Source organism: Anguilla rostrata, unplaced genomic scaffold, assembly GCF_018555375.3.
Source record: "Anguilla rostrata isolate EN2019 unplaced genomic scaffold, ASM1855537v3 scaf1206, whole genome shotgun sequence".
Taxonomy (NCBI): domain Eukaryota; kingdom Metazoa; phylum Chordata; class Actinopteri; order Anguilliformes; family Anguillidae; genus Anguilla; species Anguilla rostrata.
In genome coordinates, this window is record NW_026986529.1 from 12,915 (window position 1) to 25,831 (window position 12,917).

At 41.0% G+C, this 12,917-nt stretch overlaps 1 protein-coding gene across 1 annotated transcript; it reads right to left on the bottom strand.

Moving 5' to 3' along the window:
* Positions 1–1,880: 1,880 nt before the first annotated feature.
* Positions 1,881–11,685, bottom strand: LOC135247303 (uncharacterized; the record flags this gene model as incomplete). Its single annotated transcript, XM_064320605.1, has 11 exons — positions 11,600–11,685; positions 9,170–9,311; positions 8,304–8,414; positions 7,735–7,845; positions 6,097–6,207; positions 5,298–5,408; positions 4,095–4,205; positions 3,528–3,638; positions 3,017–3,127; positions 2,450–2,560; positions 1,881–1,991 (listed from the first exon to the last, which is right to left on the bottom strand). Coding segments are annotated over exons 2-11 (1,058 nt in total), but the record flags the coding sequence as incomplete, so codon positions are not given.
* Between the last annotated feature and the right edge of the window lie 1,232 nt (positions 11,686–12,917).

A 12,917-nucleotide genomic window follows, 5' to 3' on the forward strand; every position in this document is an offset into this window, starting at 1 on the left:
AGAGTCAGTATAAATGTAACGGATCATAAATGTAACACAGTCAATAACTTTTAGTACACTGCTGATACAGTCACTATTTGAAGATTGTATACGTGCAATTCAGCCCTATACCAAATGATTTATAGAAAAGAAACTGGTCACATGCATTGATTTATAAGCACACACCAGATTGGTCTGTATAGTAGACTATTTGCTTTTTCTTTTTAGCTTTGTGTTTGTTTTTAATGCATAAATAGGCTATGGACAAATTAATCAAACTTTTAATTTATTTCATGTAAGTAACCTAATCTTGGTCAAAATGGAATGGTCTGTTGTTGATAAGATAAATGCATCCCTTTGCAATGCAGTAAAACAATGAACGTAATTTAATTCACAGGTCAGTACATTGTCTTACAACAGTAGGCTACATGGAAGTTTGATATAGGCTGCAGTAATTTATGTTAATGGTAATAAAAATCTAGCATAAATTATCTGACATGATTAAATTATGAACAACTGAAATGGGAGAATCCTGACATGCCAGAGCTGTTTGAAGCAAAAATTCACAATAAATATTTGGCAAATTTTTAACTGGCAGTAGAACTAGTAATACTGCAAACCGATTGCTCAGACCGACACACTTCTGTATTTATTTAATTAATGTGACAAGAGCAGATTGTTTCGCTGTTGATGTGTCCTTTAGAAAAGAAAAGAGGCAATGAATTAACCAGAGACAAACTTGATATTTTGTCCATTTTTCAAAGGCGGAGAATATCCGTATCTACTGTTCTATGAGGCAATAGTTATTTGTTCACTGAGCAAGGCAGGCTAATAACGCATAGCTACTGACTAACGTGAATGCAATGCAACTAAGCGCTGAATGTTTCGTAATACAGAGATTAACAATTAGAAACAGCCTCCGTGGGTCACTGATCAAGTGACTCCACTGACATAGCTGACTCAGTGAGGTGTATTTCTTGTGGTAGGCCAGTTGAACAGACAACATTTTATCATCAAACTCAATATGAATTGTTTGAGCCAGGTAAGCTAACTATAACAACTATGCTTGCGTATTTGCTAGTTGATCAGCTAAGAATGTATATGTAGCCAGGCTCAGAAATTAATTCCTAATAGTATGTGTAGACCTCCCTAAAATGGTACAATCCCTTGTCTGCTGATGTCATGCGTGCGCAAAGCATTATTTGCACAGCGCGGTCATGCAGAAAAGGAAGTTAACACTGAGGATTGCATCGTGCTGGAAAGGTGTGCAACATCAACCCGACTTAAGGTAAATTGGGATGGCAGGTATGCCAATCAGCCAAGTTACGCCTTGGTGGGGCATACCTCATACATTTGAGGCCAAAAGTTTACATACACCTTGACACTTTTTCACAACTCCACACATTTCATGTTGCCATTCATTTTCTGTGTTGAGTCATTTAGCGTATCTGCTTTATTTCCATAAAACGTAATTTCAAAATAATAGCTAATAGACAGCTCTAACTCACAGCACATGGAGACAGAGCTTCCAGTTAAACTCATCCTCTTACTGCAGCTCAAACTCACAGCACATGGAGACAGAGCATCCAGTTAAACTTATCCTCTTACTGCAGCTCTAACTCACAGCAAATGGAGACACAGCATCCAGTGAAACTCATGCTTTTACTGCAGCTCTAACTCACAGCACATGGAGACAGAGCTTCCAGTTAAACTCATCCTCTTACTGCAGCTCTAACTCAAAACACATTGAGACAGAGCTTCCAGTTAAACTCATCCTCTTACTGCAGCTCTTAGTTACTGCAGATCTGAATGTTGTATAAGACAGCTCACCTGCAACTGAATGGTGCCAGTAACATTGAAGTATGATTAAAAAGTAGTGTCAATTTGAACTCTTTAATTACCTTTGATCACTTGTGAAATCTTCTCTGAACTTGATTGGACGATCCATTGACTCTTCACTCTTCATAGACAGACAGCTGGGTACAGGTGACCCTGCTCTTTCTACCTGGACCCTGTGAACAAAACATGAAGACACAGCATCCAGTTAAACTCATCCTCTTACTGCAGCTCTAACTCACTGCACATGGAGACAGCTTCCAGTTAATCTCATCCTCTTACTGCAGCTCTAACTCACTGCACATGGAGACAGAGCTTCCAGTTAAACTCATCCTCTAACTGCAGCTCTAACTCACAGCACATTGATACTGAGCTTCCAGTTAAACTCATCCTCTTACTGCAGCACTAACTCACAGCACATTTGTACAGAGCTTCCAGTTAAACTCATCCTCTTATTGCACCTCTAACTCACAGCACATATAGATAGAGCATCCAGTGAAACTCATCCTCTTACTGCAGCTCTTAGTTACTGCAGATCTGAATATTGTATAAAACAGCTCACCTGCAACTGAATGGTGCCAGTAACAATGAAGCATGATTAAAAAGTAGTGTCAGTTTGAACCGGTTTAATTACCTTTGATCACCTGTGAAACCTTCTCTGAAATTGATTGGACGATCCATTGACTCTTCACTCTTCATAGACAGACAGCTGGGTACAGGTGATCCTGCTCTTTCTACCTGGACCCTGTGAACAAAACATGAAGAAACAGCATCCAATTAAACTCATCCTCTTACTGCAGCTCTAACTCACTGCACATGGAGACAGCTTCCAGTTAATCTCATCCTCTTACTGCAGCACTAACTCACTGCACATGGAGACAGAGCTTTCAGTTAAACTCATCCTCTTACTGCAGCTCTAACTCACAGCACATGGAGACAGCTTCCAGGTAAACTCATCCTCTTACTGCAGCTCTAACTCACAGCACATTTGTACAGAGCTTCCAGTTAAACTCATCCTCTTACTGCACCTCTAACTCGCAGCACATATAGATAGAGCATCCAGTGAAACTCATCCTCTTACTGCAGCTCTTAGTTACTGCAGATCTGAATATTGTATTAAACAGCTCACCTGCAACTGAATGGTAACAGTAACATTAAAGTATAATTAAAGATTAGTGTCAATTTGAACCTCTTTAATTACCTTTGATCACCTGTGAAATCTCCTCTGAACTTGATTGGACGATCCATTGACTCTTCACTCTTCATAGACAGACAGCTGGGTACAGGTGATCCTGCTCTTTCTACCTGGACCCTGTGAACAAAACATGAAGACACAGCATCCAGTTAAACTCATCCTCTTACTGCAGCTCTAACTCACTGCACACGGAGACAGAGCTTCCAGTTAAACTCATCCTCTTACTGCAGCTCTAACTCACTGCACATGGAGACAGAGCTTCCAGTTAATCTCATCCTCTTACTGCAGCTCTAACTCACTGCACATGGAGACAGCTTCCAGTTAATCTCATCCTCTTACTGCAGCTCTAACTCACAGCACATGGAGACAGAGCTTCCAGTTAAACTCATCCTCTTACTGCAGCTCTTAGTTACTGCAGATCTGAATATTGTATAAAACAGCTCACCTGCAACTGAATGGTGCCAGTAACAATGAAGCATGATTAAAAAGTAGTGTCAGTTTGAACCGGTTTAATTACCTTTGATCACCTGTGAAACCTTCTCTGAAATTGATTGGACGATCCATTGACTCTTCACTCTTCATAGACAGACAGCTGGGTACAGGTGATCCTGCTCTTTCTACCTGGACCCTGTGAACAAAACATGAAGAAACAGCATCCAATTAAACTCATGCTCTTACTGCAGCTCTAACTCACTGCACATGGAGACAGCTTCCAGTTAATCTCATCCTCTTACTGCAGCACTAACTCACTGCACATGGAGACAGAGCTTTCAGTTAAACTCATCCTCTTACTGCAGCTCTAACTCACAGCACATGGAGACAGCTTCCAGGTAAACTCATCCTCTTACTGCAGCTCTAACTCACAGCACATTTGTACAGAGCTTCCAGTTAAACTCATCCTCTTACTGCACCTCTAACTCACAGCACATATAGATAGAGCATCCAGTGAAACTCATCCTCTTACTGCAGCTCTTAGTTACTGCAGATCTGAATATTGTATTAAACAGCTCACCTGCAACTGAATGGTACCAGTAACATTAAAGTATAATTAAAGATTAGTGTCAATTTGAACCTCTTTAATTACCTTTGATCACCTGTGAAATCTCCTCTGAACTTGATTGGACGATCCATTGACTCTTCACTCTTCATAGACAGACAGCTGGGTACAGGTGATCCTGCTCTTTCTACCTGGACCCTGTGAACAAAACATGAAGACACAGCATCCAGTTAAACTCATCCTCTTACTGCAGCTCTAACTCACTGCACATGGAGACAGCTTCCAGTTAATCTCATCCTCTTACTGCAGCTCTAACTCACAGCACATGGAGACAGAGCTTCCAGTTAAACTCATCCTCTTACTGCAGCTCTAACTCACAGCACATGGAGACAGAGCTTCCAGTTAAACTCATCCTCTTACTGCAGCTCTAACTCACTGCACATGGAGACAGCTTCCAGTTAATCTCATCCTCTTACTGCAGCTCTAACTCACAGCACATGGAGACAGAGCTTCCAGTTAAACTCATCCTCTTACTGCAGCTCTAACTCACAGCACATGGAGACAGAGCTTCCAGTGAATCTCATCCTCTTACTGCAGCTCTAACTCACTACACATGGAGACAGAGTTTCCTGTGAAACTCATGCTCTTACTGCAGCTGTAACTCACAGCACATGGAGACAGAGCTTCCAGTTAAACTCATCCTCTTACTGCAGCTCTAACTCACAGCACATGGAGACAGAGCTTCCGGTTAAACTCATCCTCTTACTGCAGCTCTAACTCACAGCACAGGGATACAGAGCTTCCAGTGAAACTCATGCTCTTACTGCAGCTCTAACTCAAAACATATGGAGACAGAGCTTCCAGTTAAACTCATGCTCTTACTGCAGCTGTAACTCACAGCACATGGAGACAGTGCTTCCAGTTAAACTCATCTTCTTACTGCAGCTCTAACTCACAGCACATTGGTACAGAGCTTCCAGTTAAACTCATCCTCTTACAGCAGCTCTAACTCACGGCACATGGAGACAGAGCTTCCAGTTAAACTCATCCTCTTACTGCAGATCTAACTCAAAACACATTGAGACAGTTTCCCGTGAAACGCATGCTCTTACTGCAGCTCTAGCTCACAGCACATGGAGACAGAGCTTCCAGTTAAACTCATCCTCTTACTGCAGATCTTAGTTACTGCAGATCTGAATGTTGTATAAGACAGCTCACCTGCAACTGAATGGTGCCAGTAACATTGAAGTATGATTAAAAAGTAGTGTCAGTTTGAACCGGTTTAATTACCTTTGATCACCTGTGAAACCTTCTCTGAAATTGATTGGACGATCCATTGACTCTTCACTCTTCATAGACAGACAGCTGGGTACAGGTGATCCTGCTCTTTCTACCTGGACCCTGTGAACAAAACATGAAGACACAGCATCCAGTTAAACTCATCCTCTTACTGCAGCTCTAACTCACTGCACATGGAGACAGCTTCCAGTTAATCTCATCCTCTTACTGCAGCACTAACTCACTGCACATGGAGACAGAGCGTCCAGTTAAACTCATCCTCTTACTACAGCTCTAACTCACAGCACATGGAGACTGAGCTTCCAGTTAAACTGATCCTCTTACTGCAGCACTAACTCACAGCACATTTGTACAGAGCTTCCAGTTAAACTCATCCTCTTACTGCAGCTCTAACTCAAAACACATGGAGACAGAGCTTCCAGTTAAACTTATCCTCTTACTGCAGATCTAACTCAAAACACATTGAGACAGTTTCCCATGAAACGCATGCTCTTACTGCAGCTCTAGCTCACAGCACATGGAGACAGAGCTTCCAGTTAAACTCATCCTCTTACTGCAGCTCTAACTCACAGCACATGGAGACAGATCTTCCGGTTAAACTCATCCTCTTACTGCACCTCTAACTCACAGCACATATAGATAGAGCATCCAGTGAAGCTCATCCTCTTACTGCAGCTCTTAGTTACTGCAGATCTGAATATTGTATAAAACAGCTCACCTGCAACTGAATGGTACCAGTAACATTAAAGTATAATTAAAGATTAGTGTCAATTTGAACCTCTTTAATTACCTTTGATCACCTGTGAAATCTCCTCTGAACTTAATTGAACGATCCATTGACTCTTCACTCTTCATAGACAGACAGCTGGGTACAGGTGATCCTGCTCTTTCTACCTGGACCCTGTGAACAAAACATGAAGACAAAGCATCCAGTTAAACTCATCCTCTTACTGCAGCTCTAACTCACTGCACACGGAGACAGAGCTTCCAGTTAAACTCATCCTCTTACTGCAGCTCTAACTCACAGCACATGGAGACAGAGCTTCCAGTTAAACTCATCCTCTTACTGCAGCTCTAACTCACTGCACATGGAGACAGCTTCCAGTCAATCTCATCCTCTTACTGCAGCTCTAACTCACAGCACATGGAGACAGAGCTTCCAGTTAAACTCATCCTCTTACTGCAGCTCTAACTCACAGCACATGGAGACAGATCTTCCGGTTAAACTCATCCTCTTACTGCAGCTCTAACTCACTACACATGGAGACAGAGTTTCCTGTGAAACTCATGCTCTTACTGCAGCTGTAACTCACAGCACATGGAGACAGAGCTTCCAGTAAAACTCATCCTCTTACTGCAGCTCTAACTCACAGCACATGGAAACAGAGCTTCCGGTTAAACTCATCCTCTTACTGCAGCTCTAACTCACAGCACATGGATACAGAGCTTCCAGTGAAATCATGCTTCTGCAGCTCTAACTCAAAACATATGGAGACAGAGCTTCCAGTTAACTCATGCTCTTACTGCAGCTGTAACTCACAGCACATGGAGACAGTGCTTCCAGTTAAACTCATCTTCTTACTGCAGCTCTAACTCACAGCACATTGGTACAGAGCTTCCAGTTAAACTCATCCTCTTACAGCAGCTCTAACTCACAGCACATGGAGACAGAGCTTCCAGTTAAACTCATCCTCTTACTGCAGCTCTAACTCAAAACATGGAGACGAGCTTCCAGTAAATTCCTCTTACTGCAGCTCTTAGTTACTGCAGATCTGAAGTTGTATAGACAGCTCACCTGCAACTGAATGGTGCCAGTAACATGAAGTATGATTAAAAGTAGTGTCAGTTTGAACCGGTTAATACTTTGATCACCTGTGAAACCTTCTCTGAAATTGATTGGACGATCCATTGACTCTTCACTCTCATAGACAGACAGTGGGTACAGGTGATCCTGCTCTTTTACCTGGACCCTGTGAACAAAACATGAAGACACAGCATCCAGTTAAACTCATCCTCTTACTGCAGCTCTAACTCACTGCACATGGAGACAGCTTCCAGTTAATCTCATCCTCTTACTGCAGCACTAACTCACTGCACATGGAGACAGAGCGTCCAGTTAAACTCATCCTCTTACTACAGCTCTAACTCACAGCACATGGAGACTGAGCTTCCAGTTAAACTGATCCTCTTACTGCAGCACTAACTCACAGCACATTTGTACAGAGCTTCCAGTTAAACTCATCCTCTTACTGCAGCTCTAACTCAAAACACATGGAGACAGAGCTTCCAGTTAAACTCATCCTCTTACTGCAGCTCTTAGTTACTGCAGATCTGAATGTTGTATAAGATAGCTCACCTGCAACTGAATGGTGCCAGTAACATTGAAGTATGATTAAAAAGTAGTGTCAGTTTGAACCGGTTTAATTACCTTTGATCACCTGTGAAACCTTCTCTGAAATTGATTGGACGATCCATTGACTCTTCACTCTTCATAGACAGACAGCTGGGTACAGGTGATCCTGCTCTTTCTACCTGGACCCTGTGAACAAAACATGAAGACACAGCATCCAGTTAAACTCATCCTCTTACTGCAGCTCTAACTCACTGCACATGGAGACAGCTTCCAGTTAATCTCATCCTCTTACTGCAGCACTAACTCACTGCACATGGAGACAGAGCGTCCAGTTAAACTCATCCTCTTACTACAGCTCTAACTCACAGCACATGGAGACTGAGCTTCCAGTTAAACTCATCCTCTTACTGCAGCACTAACTCACAGCACATTTGTACAGAGCTTCCAGTTAAACTCATCCTCTTAATGCACCTCTAACTCACAGCACATATAGATAGAGCATCCAGTGAAACTCATCCTCTTACTGCAGCTCTTAGTTACTGCAGATCTGAATATTGTATAAAACAGCTCACCTGCAACTGAATGGTACCAGTAACATTGAAGTATAATTAAAGATTAGTGTCAATTTGAACCTCTTTAATTACCTTTGATCACCTGTGAAATCTCCTCTGAACTTGATTGGACGATCCATTGACTCTTCACTCTTCATAGACAGACAGCTGGGTACAGGTGATCCTGCTCTTTCTACCTGGACCCTGTGAACAAAACATGAAGACACAGCATCCAGTTAAACTCATCCTCTTACTGCAGCTCTAACTCACTGCACATGGAGACAGCTTCCAGTTAATCTCATCCTCTTACTGCAGCACTAACTCACTGCACATGGAGACAGAGCTTTCAGTTAAACTCATCCTCTTACTGCAGCTCTAACTCACAGCACATGGAGACAGCTTCCAGTTAAACTCATCCTCTTACTGCAGCTCTAACTCACTGCACATGGAGACAGCTTCCAGTTAAACTCATCCTCTTACTACAGCTCTTATTCACTGCACATTGAGATAAACCTTCTAGTTAGACTAATACTTTTACAAAAAAACTCACAGCACATGGAGACAGAGCTTCCAGTTAAAGTCATCCTCTTACTGCAGCTCTAACTCACAGCACATTTGTACAGAGCTTCCAGTTAAACTCATCCTCTTACTGCAGCTCTGCTGGCTTTGCAGATGTTAGACCAGGATAGTGTTCATTGTTCTCGACTAGAAATAGCTGTACAAAATAAGTAATTGTACCTTACTGAACCCGTGTTCAGCAGTTGTCTATGATCATGGCAATGCACTTTTGTACGTCGCTTTGGATAAAAGCGTCTGCCAAATGAATGTAATGTAATGTAATGTAATGTAATGTAAAGCGCTATCTCACAGCACATGGAGACAGAGCTTCCAGTTAAACTCATCCTCTTACTGCAGCTCTAACTCATATCACATTAAATATCTGATTCATGCATTTGTACCTCTTCCTCTCACTGCTGAGGGTTCCTCCTTTGGTCTTTGACTCCTCTGAGAGACTCATTTTAGAAACTGCGCCCCCTATCTAAGGAGACAGGAACACATCAGACCAGTCTGGACCACTAGTGGCTTCAAACCCATATTAGCCTGCAAACACACAACATGAGAACACACTAAACAGTCCCATGGACACATAAAGACACACACACACACACATAATATAGCGTAGATTTTACTGGAAGCTTAAATGGGCCCTGAACATGTACTATACAGACATCTCAAAAGGAGTGATGTTACCCTTGATACTGAAGCTCAGGAGCGTGTGTCCAGAAAAACAGCAGAGTGCACTAGAAACAGTGTGCCGAGGCTTGGTTAGGTTCTGCCATAAACACGTGATCAATGACGTCCAAAGCTTCATTCGGTACACGTAACCATGTGACCGCTTTGGTAACTGACTCAAAGGAAGCAAAGCTTTGGCGCAGGTTTCGTGGGTAGAGCAAGCAGTTTGTGTCGTGAGCTAGTGAGTCACAGTGACTGCTTTAAGAATCCGAGACATTGTGCAGAGATGGAACCAGCCAGGAACAGAGAGCGGTCTGCAGTTTTGGAGCATTTTAAAATGATATCAGCAACTAAGCTTTATCCTCCTGAGACCCAGGCGAAAAAAGGTTCAAAATGACATTTTTTCTATATTTTTTGTTACAATATATATAGTAATAAAAATGTATAAAAATACAAACTAAATAAAATAAAAAAAACAATAAAAACAATCTGTTATGCATAATGATATATAAGTGCAGTTTTACTTATTATAACAACAATTTTAAAAAATACACATTAAATTTTTTACTCCAGAAAGACGACCAGGTCCAAGAACATGTAATCTCACATCCAAATTTATGACATTTAAAGACCATTATGTATTATAGACACAGAGACAATTAAGCTATCATGAAGGCTTGAAGATACAACTAGAAATGTCACGTCCTCCACAGAGGACAGACATGAATGTCTTTGTCTCAGAAGGATGAGAGAAAATTATTATATGAATACATACAACAATAACCGTTTATTTCAGTGACCAATGTTGCATGAGCACCTCCTCTCCCCATTTAATAGTTGTTACTCCGAAGTTGCAAGGTGGACACGACGCTGATGACTATCTTTTATAAGTCTTTTATTGAATCTTTTTTAACCTTTAATATGATCTGCTGGTTTGGTAACCTAAATCTTAAGTACAAGAGTCGACTGGCCAACATTGTAAAATTAGCTGGCAGGATCATTTAATACAGCTGACCCCTCCCAGCTGTATCAGATAGGATCTATAAGGAAGGCACAGTCCATTCTGAGGGATTCCCAGCATCCCCTGTTCAATCAGTTTGTATTACTTCCCTCAGAGCGCAGATATACACCGATCAGCCACAACATTAAAACCACCTACCTAATATTGTGTAGGTCCCCCTCGTGCCGCCAAAACAGCTCTGACCCATCTCCACCTCTGAAGGTGTCCTCTGTTATATTTGTATTTCTGTATATATTTGTATCTACTGTATATTTGTATCTACTGTAAATTTGTATCTGATTGTATTACTTTATTGTCTTTTGTGCTGCAACAGTGCAAATTCCCCCCGAGGATTAATAAAGTACACTACTACTACTACTTATTACATTATTGGTTTTTACTACATAAAAAATGTGAAATGGATTACATTATTGGGAATTATTACACTTTTGGTAGTTTATTACATTATTACTTGCTACAGGGCTATAAAAAGCCAAGATATTGTTAGAGGGTGAATTATTGCCACATGATTTTAAGAACTCTCGACGGGTCAGAGAGGTTTTAGGGGCACGAGAGGGACCTACACAATATTAGGCAGGTGGCTGATCGGTGTAGGCTCCCTATTTTAAAATAGGATCCCTATGTTAAAAACAAACAAGATTAAACACTCTTTTATCCCAGGTGTCACTGGCTTTCTTAATAAGTTATAGTGATACGTTTTGCAGTGATTTTAATGTTTATCTGTTGTCATAAATATAGTTATTGCTATTTATTATATACTACACTGCAGTACAAACTGCCCACATGGGGAGAGTAAAAACTCTAACTAACACCAAACCTATATCCTTTGTGTGATATACCGGCACATTTATTCGGAATACCCCCTCATTAATGCAAATAGGCTACTCCTAACTGCACATTATGTGGCTGTAACTCAGTATAGACATTACATTACATTACAGGCATTTAGCAAACTCTCCTATCCAGAGTGACTTACACAACTTCTTTTTTGTCACATATTTTTTTTAAATTACATCCATACAGCTGGATATATACTGAAGTAATGCAGGTTAGGTACCTTGCTCAAGGGTACTATGGCAGTGTCCTACCTGGGACCCGAACCTGTGATTTATAGGTTAAAAGGCCAACTCCTTACCTATTAGAATGGGCAACATGTGTGATCTAAGCGACTTTGACTCTGCCAGATGGATGGTGCCAGATATGGTGGTTCCAGCATCAGAGCTGCCCTCTAGAGTTTACAGAGAATGGTGAGATAAACAAAAAACACTGTTAATGAGAGATCAGAGGAAAATGGGCAGACTAGTTCAAGCTAACAGAAAGGCCACAAATGAAACAACAGCTATGCTTGGCCAAAGAGCTCTAATGTCATCTCTCAGGACCACAGTAGATGAGACAAAGGAGACTATTTAGATTATTTAAACTGTCAATTACTCCCAGTAAAACCATTTTCCTGAAGCCATTCCACATAGCCTTTTGGCATGGAGGTAGCATCTAATTTTGGAGCATCTATCGTAGCAGTTAATAGAAACTTGGTGACCCCCCCGATGCAACCAGGTTCTGTAATTCTCCAACTGTGGCCACTGGATATTTCTTTGCTCCCTGTACCATCTACCGCACTGTGCATTGGCTATGATCACTAGCGTCATCTACTGGGCAGGTTTAACACTACTCCAGGGGTTTTGAAATTATTCATATTTGGTCTCACAGTAGTAAGTCGTACATTTCTTTGTTTAGTTTTTGACCCATTTCCTTATTTTTGAAGGTCAACAACCATTTTTTTCCCCTTCATTTGTGAGTTCGTTGCTTTTGATGAAAAACAGATTTTATTCGACTGCACATTTCCCCAAAAACAACCCCCCTAACATACACGAACGTGCTCGTGAGAAATCTTGGAAAACATCCAAAAACGACCCAAATCAATAATTAATGAAAGTAGATCATTATTTTTTCTTAAGTAGCCCAATTCTATCTAAAAAAAAGTCATTGTATCATGTGTTTTCCGTTTTTAGTAGTTGAAATTGGATTTGAAATCGCTGCAGTACAATTTCTGTTGTATTTCAATTTCAACTTCAATCCAACTGAGGCAAAACGTAAATTCGCTTTGACATTGTGGCTTTGAAATCAGACGCTTTCGTGATTTTAAGTAGACCTACATGCACAGCTACATGCTGCTGCCTTGTGGTTCACACAAGAAACGGCGTCTTAATGCAACTAAAACCGCAGTTCTTTCAGTTCCCGAACAAACAACCCCCCTAAAACATACACGAACGTGCTCTGAGAAATCTGTTGGAAAAACATCCAAAAACGACCAAATCAATACTTAATCGAAAGTAGATCATTATGTTTTCTAAGTAGGCCCAATTATCTAAAAAAAAAAAGTCATGTATCATGTGTTTACGTTTTTTAGAGTTGAAATGTTTGATTTGAAATTGCTGCAGTACAATTCTGTTGTA